This window comes from Miscanthus floridulus, chromosome 8, assembly GCF_019320115.1.
Source record: "Miscanthus floridulus cultivar M001 chromosome 8, ASM1932011v1, whole genome shotgun sequence".
NCBI classification, from domain to species: Eukaryota; Viridiplantae; Streptophyta; class Magnoliopsida; order Poales; family Poaceae; genus Miscanthus; species Miscanthus floridulus.
In genome coordinates this window covers 86,438,500-86,447,414 of record NC_089587.1, presented here as the reverse complement: position 1 = coordinate 86,447,414, position 8,915 = coordinate 86,438,500, and the positions used below count along the sequence as shown (strand labels likewise).

Sequence of the window (8,915 nt, the reverse complement as noted above, 5' to 3'; positions counted from 1 at the left end):
GCTCTATTTTTTATCCTTTCTTTTTCGCACCTACCCATTTGATCGGTAGGCTGCAACCTTTAGAACCTGAGCGTGGCCTGCAAGGCTCAACTGCTCGTAACCGTAGGTCATGGCGGGGTGTGATCGGTCGAGAGTTTAAAACAAAGTTATGTAGGGTAATTAAAGGAACGGACTACCCTTTTGTTCAAGTAAAAAGTATTTACTATATGATAGTAAAAAAGAGAGGTGATATCGCACCCTCGTGGAGCCCCCGAGTGACCCAAGCTGAAAGTGTTTGGGCTGGGGTGCTTGTAGGAGCAAACGTTGAATGAAAGAAATCAGTAAGATCGAATTTTTAGGGGAAGAAACGACATAACTATTCGATGTTCCAAGTGTTGGTGAGAATGTTGCCGTTGTCGTCCTTCAGTCGGTAGGCGCCCGGTTGGATCACCTCGGTCACCATATAGGGTCCTTCCCATGGTGGAGAGAGTTTGTGTTTCTCCTAGGTTGATTGGGTTCTTTAGAGTATGAGGTCTCCAACCTCGAGAATCTTACCTCTGATTTTTCTTTCATGGTACCTACGGAGAGTTTGCTGGTAGCGAGCGGAGTGGATGACTATCATCTCGCAAGCCTCCTCGAGAAGGTCGACCGCGTCCTACTATACCTCCATGGCTTGGTTGTGGTCGAAGGCCTTCACTCTTGGGGCGCCGTAGTCGAGGTCGGAGGGCAACACTGCTTTAGCTCCAAAGGCCAGGAAGAAGGGTGTGAACCCTGTGGATTGGTTCGGGGTCATTCTCAGGCTCTAGAGGATCGTTGGGACCTCTGCAACCCATAGCCCGGTGTACTTATTGAGTCAGTCAAAGAAGTGTGGCTTGAGTCCTTGGAGGACCATGCCATTGGCCTACTCGACCAGACCGTTGGTATGTGGATGTTCGGCCAAGGCCCAGTCGATCCTGATGCCGTATCCATCACAAAACTCTAGGAACTTCTTCTCGATAAAGTTAGTTTTGTGGTCAGTGATGATACAGTTAGGAACACTGAACCGGTAAATGATGTCAAGGAAGAACTTGACCGCCTCTTCCGAATGAATGTTGGTGATAGGCTTCGCCTCTATCCACTTGGTGAATTTGTCCACTACTACGAGTAGGTGAGTGAAGCCGCCTAAGCCCTTTTTCAAAGGTCCTACCATGTTGAGGCCCCAGATCACAAATAGCTAGGTGATAGGGATGGTTTGGAGCTCCTATGATGGCAAATGAGTTTGTCGAGCGTAGAACTAGCATCCCTCACACCTGTGGACGACCTCCTCTGCTTCTCATAGTGTGGTGGGCCAGTAAAAACCTTGTCAAAAGGATTTTTCGACCAGCAACCTTAAGGCAGTGTGATGTCTATAGATTCTAGCATGGACCTCAAGGAGGAGCTGTTTCCCTTGGTCAGTAGGGATGCACTTTATGAGTATCCCTGATAGACTTCATTTGTAAAGTTTGTTACCGAATGTGATGAACATCTTGATGCATCGAGCGATCCATCGTGCTTTAGTCCTTTCAAGTGGGAGAACCTCCTCGAGGAGGTAGGTGAGTAGCGATGCTAGCCAGTCGGTTCGATCGAGTGCTACCACGGCGACGTTGTCACGGAGGCACTGAGGTTGGAGCCCCGAGCGCTAGGTTGGCATCGGGGTGTGTCTAGATTAGACCTTCAAGGATGTGGGCGGATGGCTCATGAAGGTCGTTGATGAAGACCCCATCTAGAGACAGAACCCGCCTGGCCACCAATTCTGCGAGAAAATCGGCAACATCATTGTCCTTTCGGGGAACATGATATAGTTCGATCCCCTGGAATCTATCCTCGAACTTGCGCACCTCCTGGCAGTATGCTGCCATGAGGGGGCTTTTGTAAGATGACTCCTTCATGACTTGGTCGATGACCAACTCTGAGTTGTCGCGGACGTAGAGCTGCATAGCGCCGAGCTCGATAGCGATGCGTAGTCCGTTGAGGAGGGCCTCATATTCCATGGCATTGTTTAAGGCCAAAAAGTGGAGGCAGATCGTGTAGCAGAGCCTGCTCCCATCTAGAGAGATTAGAACCACTCTAGCCCCAGAGCCGGGCGCCATAACGGACCCATCAAAGTACATCGTCTAGTACTCGTGGGTGACATCTGGGGTCGGTAGCTAGACCTCCGTCCATTCGGTGACAAAATCTATGAGAGCCTGAGACTTAATAGCAGTGCGGGGGATATACCTGATGTCGTGGCCCATTAGTTCGAGTGCCCACCAAGAGATTCATCCCGCAACGTCGCGATTGCAGATGATGTCTCCTAGCCGATATGAAGTGACGATTAGGACTTCGTGGTCGGTGATGTAGTGTAGGAGCTTCCATGTCGCCAACAGTACGACATATAGAAGTTTCTACACCTAGGGGTACCAAACCTTAGCATCGGTGAGTACCTCCCCGATGAAGTATACGAGTCGCTAGACCTTTAGGTGGTGTCCTGGCTCCTCCCTTTCGACGACTAGGGCGGCGCTTACCACGTGGTTGCTTGCCATGACATAGAGGAGGAGGGGTTCTCCCCATTCGGGAGCGATGAGAATTGGGGTCGACGTCAGTGATGCTTTGAGGCTCTCTAAAGCCTGTTGTGCTTCCTCAGTCCAGACAAACGCATCTGTCTTTTTGAGAAGCTTGTAGAGAGGCATCCCCCGCTCGCCTAGCCGGGAGATGAACTAGTTTAGGGCAACCAAATAGCCAGTGAGCCTTTGTACGTCCTTGACATTGCGCATAGGGCCCATGTTGGAGATGGCCATGATTTTTTTGGGGTTGGCCTCGATACCGCGTTCGGACATGATGTATCCAAGTAGCTTCCCCTTCAGAACCCCAAAAACACATTTTTTGGGATTCAATTTGATGTTGAACCTTTGGAGGTTCGCGAATGTTGCTTGAGCCATTTTGACCACTATGTCATCAACATAGATGGTGATTGTTGGTTTTGACCGCTTGACTTGGTCAGGTTGGTCGATCGGGTCGATTTGATCGGTGAAGCATTGCTGCAAGCACCATTGATAGGTGGCGCCAGCGTTCTTTAGACCAAAAGGCATGGTTATGTAACAGTATGAACCATACAGGGAGATGAATGAGGTTGTGAACTAGTCAGACTCTTTCATCGCGATCTGGTAATAGCCCGAGTAGGCATCCAGAAAAGAGAGGATTTTGCATCCTAAGGTGGAGTCGACTATCTGGTCTATGCGTGGCAAAGGAAAATGGTCCTTTGGGCACGCCTTGTTGAGGCCAGTATAATCAACGCACATTCTCTATTTCCCGGTCTTCTTTTTAACTAGAACAGGATTGGCAAGCAAGTCGAAGTGGTATATCTCCTTGATGAATCCGACTGCCAGGAGTTCAGCGACCTCCTCGCCTATGGTCCCACGCCTCTCATCATCAAAGCGATGCAAGCGTTGCATGGCGGGCTTTGAGCCTGGGACAAGGTGTAATGCATGCTCGGTGACCTCCCGTGGTATGCCTGGCATGTCAGAAGGTTTCCATGTGAAGACATCGCGATTGGCGCATAGAAAGTCAACGAGCTTGCATTCCTATCTGGCTGGGAGCTGGGTCCCGATCCACACCGTCTTGGTTGGGTCAGTGGGATCGATCCCCACTGCCTTAGTTTCCTTGAGTGGGTGGAAGGTAGTCGAGGAGGTTATCTTGTTGCAGTCTAGGGCTGCTGGGGTCGATGATTCTTCGAGCCGAGGGAGCTCGGTTGAGTTGATGGTGGTAGTGGTGAGCTCGTAATGCTTGCGGTCGCACGTGTAGGCGTGCGAAAAGGTGCTACCCATAGTGATGACGTCATTTGGTCCTGGCATCTTCAACTTCAGGTAGGTGTAGTTGGGGATCACCATGAACTTAGTGTAGCATGGCCGCCCAAGGATGGTGTGGTAGGACCCCAGGAAGTCCACCACCTCAAAGGTAAGGACCTCTGAGCAGAAGTTAGCTCGATCGCCAAACATGACAGGCAGGTCGATCTGCCCAAGTGGGCATGCTTGTGTTCCTAGGATCATGCTATAGAAGGGAGAGCTCACTGGACAGAGCTCCGACCAGGGGATGTGCATGGTGTCGAGGGTGTCGACATAGAGGATGTTGTGGCCGCTGCCTCTATCCATCAGCACCTTTATGAGGCGCTTCTTGCGAACAATGGGGTCGATGATGAGTGGGTAGTGACCCAGTCTAGCGATGTGGGAAGGATGGTCCCCCTGATCAAAAGTGATCGGAGATTCTGACCAGCTAAGGAAGGAGGGGACGGCCATTTCGGTGACATATGCCTCTCTGTAGCGCACTTTGTGCTGGCACTTGGAGTAGATGGCATCAGATCCCCAAAGGTCATGAGGCATTCCTTAGGATCGGGAAAGTCACCCCCATCCTTGCCTACCGCGCCTCCTTTCTTGGCCGCTGCCCCCTTGCCCTTTCCCTCTTTTGGCCTGCCGGCCTATGGCAAAAAGCGCTTGAGGAGTTCACAGTCCTTGTAGAGGTTCTTGATGGGGTAGGCATGGTTGGTGCATGGACTCTCCATGAGCTTGTCGAAGTGGTCGGGCTAGCCCCGCTAGGGCTGCTTGCCCGCACGATCAGCCGCGGCGACCAAAGCAGAGTTGGCCGGTCGGCGCCGATCCTTCTTGTTCTTCTTGCCCCTCTACATGGAGGGGCCCTCGTCTTGGTCCTCATGCTTGGTCTTGCCCTTGTCCCAGCATCCACTAAAGACCGCCTCCTCACCGGAGGCATGGTTTGTGGCGACATCGAGCAGGTCACGGGTGGTACGGGGCTTTAGACAGCCAAGCTTGTGGATCAAAGACTCACAGGTTGTCTTAGAGAGAAACATGCTAATGATGTCCGCATCGACGATGTCAGGAAGGGAGTTGCATCGTTTTGAGAACCTACGGATGTAATCCTATAGGGACTCATTGGGCTCATGCTAGCAGCTCTTGAGGTCCCAAGAATTCCCAGGATGGACAGACGTCCCCTAGAAATTCCTGATGAAGATCCTCTTGAGATCCGCCTAGTCGTGGATGCTGTCATGCGGGAGGAATTCGAGCCATGCTCGAACATGTTCCCCCATGCAGATAGGGAGGTACTGAATGATGAAGTGGTCATCATCCACTCCTCTGGCTTGGTAGGCGAGCCAAAAGTCTTCGAGCCATATACCGGGATTCGTCTCCCTAGTATATTTGGTGACGTTGGTAGGCGATCAGAAGCGCTGTGGGAATGGTGCTCTCTAGATGCGATGGCCAAAGGCCCGTGGTCCTGAGCCATCTGGGCTGGGACTCTGGTCATTTGGTTGGGGACCATGCCTAGGGCGTGTTTCCCTACTCCCCTCGATGGTTTAGCTGGGGCCCGTGCCGCCTACTCTCACCGCCGCATGATGGACATGATCATCACATCGGGCTTGACGCCAATTGTTGATGATCCTACAAGCGTCTCGGTTCGGTTCGAGCCATTCGCACACAGGTGGTCGGTGTGGAGTGGGCACCGAGTTAGGCCATGGTGTAGCTGCGTCCTCCTATTCCATGCCCGACGACTATATTGGTGAACAAATGGAGCGGTTTGACTGGTGTGCCGCCATTCCCTCAGTGGGGAGAGAGGCTGCAAGCTAGTGTCGTGACACAGAGCTCTTCGCCTATTGGACGGCGGTGATTTTCACCAGCACCCGAAGGTTTCGGGGAACCGCCTACTCCTAGGTGTCGATAGGCTCTAGAAGGCCACGCAGAAGCATCACCACAGCGACGATGTTCTAGCCATCCCGAGCGAACTATGGGGGATTGTTGCACCCATCCATGATGTTGCGCTGGACCTAGCGGGTGCAACCCCGGGTGCCGCTCGTTGGGTTACACGCGTGTGGCGCAGCGTGCTACGCCGAGAGCGCTGGCGTAGGTGGTGGCTGGCTCTGCCGCCTTTGTCGTAGCTCCTCGTCGTGCTCTTGTGCACGTGCAAGGGCCTCCACACGAGGATCCAGAGGGGTGTGACTCTGTAGGGACTCTGCCACCACCGGCGCCTATCTCGGAGCGTCTGCCATAGCGCACTCCCAGGATAGAGGGTAGCTAGGTGCCACATCGCTGATGCTAGAGCGGTCTCTTTCAATCTCATCATCCACAAGGCCGTGGAAAGAGGCGGGAGCATAGCCCGCCATCCCCACAAATTCGGATGTGAGAGGAGGTGGCGTCAGCATTCTTTGGAGTCCCCGTGCATACGCGTCCACGGGGGACACGAGGTCGTAGGGGAAACGGTTGCATGGCGGTTGCGGTGGGGACAACGGGGTCCCTCCGGGGAGTCAGTGAAAGATATTAAAAAGCGAGAAAAGAACAACATGTACGTTACTCACAGCGAGGTTTGAGCCCAGTGTGGGCTCAGAGCGAAGCGTAGGCATCTCGTCGTCGAGGTCACTGGGTGGCCTAGAGCCAGTGGAGGGCGCTCCTCCTCCGATGGGCGCCGGGACAAGTGCCTCCTCGCGGAGGTGAAGCACGCTGAGCCAATCATCGACGAAGTCTAGGCTTCCGAAGAGAAAGGCCTAGGACGACTCGAAGATGGGAGGAACCCACATCCCAACAGCTAGGAGCATGGGAAACTCCAGCGAGCCAAAGCGAGTCGTATCGCTTGAGCCCGCCATGGCGAAGATGGCGGAAAAATGGGCCATTCGATGACCAAAAGCGTGAACATACGGCGGCGGCCCCACGGACGGCGCCAACTGTCGGTGTGAAAAGTGACCAACTAGTAAATATTTATCGTTTTGCCATACGTTGTGATCAGATGTGGCCTAGCACTCAATGACACAGGGTTTATACTAGTTCAGGCAAGGTGCCCTATGTCTAGTTTGAGTCGGTCGATGACTTTATTCCTGAGCCCAGGTTCTCGAAGTTTGCTGTGAGGTTACAAACAAGTGGGAATAAGATGGGGAATATCAGAGGTCCGGTCGGACTCTAGACCAGAGGGCCAAGAGTGATGGGAGCTCCTACGTGCGCTAAGTATTCAAATGTATGCTCTGTGTGGCTTTAGAGTGTCTAAAGCTAGCAGAGAATGAATCGGAATGATCCGTCTGTTGTCCGTAATCGTCCTCCGTCCTAGAAGAGAGCGCATCCTCTTTTATAGGTGAAAGGGATAGCCTTACAAGAGAGAGAGTGTGTGAGAGAGAAAGAGAGTGTGTGTGCTACCTAGTCTTGTTGCCCACGCCGTCGGGTACAAGACAGTTTGTCGGTGCCCACAATACTGTTGATGCCTAGATGCATGTGGTAGACTCCATCGTGTTCTTCTGGTATGGCAAATGTCAGCGCCTACCATACTGTAGGACAAATATCGGCGCCCACAACACTGTTTATGTTCTGATATGTCTGGAAGGTTGCAAAGCACCCTTTTGACATGGTCTGACAGTACTATCCCGTAGGCACGTAGGGTACAGTCCTCGGTATTGTGGTTGACTTTGAGCGCCTCGCCTTATCTGCTCCGCCTGATTCTTGGGGTCCTTACCGAGCGGACGTCCTCGTTCGGTTGTTCCTAGTCAGCTCCGACAGCGTCGGTCAGAGAAAGAGCTTTAAGTAGAGGTTCGATGTATTCCCAGTCGGAGAGGCGGGTCGGAGTCGGAAGTGAGCATCGCCCCCTCCTTGGCTAGGCCTTCTGGTCGGATAAGCGGATCGGAATCGGAAGCGAGCGTGGTCCCCTTCTTGGCCAGGCCTTCCGGTCAGAGAAGCGGGTTGGAGTCGGAAGTGAGCGTCATCTCCTCCTTGGCTAGGCCTTCCGGTCGGAGATTGGATCGCTCTTCTGGCCTGTCGTTAGGTATCTGGGCCGGCCCAGAAGTTACGTGTCGTTTGCAACGTTGTCTGCTGGGCCGAGCTTTTGCTAGGAAGCAGGTCCATTAGGGACCCCAGGTTTATGAACCCGACATCGGGTGTTGCATCTCACCTCCCCATCTTCTGTTGCCTCGTCTCTCCCAGAGCCGGCAGGGCATACATACGATGCCGCGGCCGGGTTCTTCGAATCGGAGGCGCCGCGCGACCTTCCCATCTTGTTGCTCGAGCGGCGCGGGCCCCGTGTGCAGCGCGAAAAACGGGTGCGGCACTGCACGGCGCGTTGGGGGGCTTGCAGAGAGAGCGCCCCTGAGATGGCAGTGCGGTGGCAGGATGGGGGTGTGGAGGAGATAGGCCACGGATGGGGATGTGTGCACGCATGCTGTTGGTGTTTCTGTACGCAGTTGCTGTTTTTAGAGGTGCGTCCGGACACGTCCTGGCGCCGGACATCCGGGCGCTAGGCGTATCGTAGAAATAATCATCTTGTTCTTTCTCGTGCATAGTATGGATCTTCTCCTTCTTTTTCTTTTGCAATCCTTCTCGTCTGTGATCTCTCATCTCTAAAACCATGCCTGATTTCTCATCTCTAAATTCTAAAATCATGCTTGATTTCCTAATGACAATGCCTCATGCGAACAAGACTGCAGAGATTAGTTACACCGGGGTTTCGCCCATGCCGTAGAGTTAGTATTTTTTTCTGTTTAAATTGTTTGTTTAATCGCAAGTGAGATCACCATTACTAATATTTTTTTTCTTCGTGTCTGTATTCTTCATTTATTTCTTTGTTATATAAAGAGATTATTAATTACATCGTCTATGAATTATGATTATATCATCACAAGAGTTTTGTTACATTGTGCCGTACTTATCTTGCTTCTTCTATGCATATTTTAAATTATTAGTTATTTGGTGTTTGAACTACATCAAATATAATTTGTGCAATTTTTTATCTTAACCTTTCAATATAATAAGCCTTTCATTTTATTTAGTATATGATACCGATCTACTGTGAAAATTTTAAAATTTGTCATCAAATTGCTACATGGATTTTATCGAATTACATACAAAATTTTTTAGTTTGGCATATTTTTTTTTTGATAAAATCCTAGATCCGCCGCTGACCGATTA

At 51.8% G+C, this 8,915-nt stretch overlaps 1 protein-coding gene across 1 annotated transcript; it reads right to left on the bottom strand.

Annotated features, from left to right (window-relative positions):
- Positions 1–1,658: 1,658 nt before the first annotated feature.
- On the bottom strand, positions 1,659–2,087 carry LOC136469522 (uncharacterized). The gene has a single exon (XM_066467686.1). The coding sequence runs from the start codon at positions 2,085–2,087 to the stop codon at positions 1,659–1,661; it is 429 nt and encodes a 142-aa protein (XP_066323783.1).
- Positions 2,088–8,915: the final 6,828 nt, after the last annotated feature.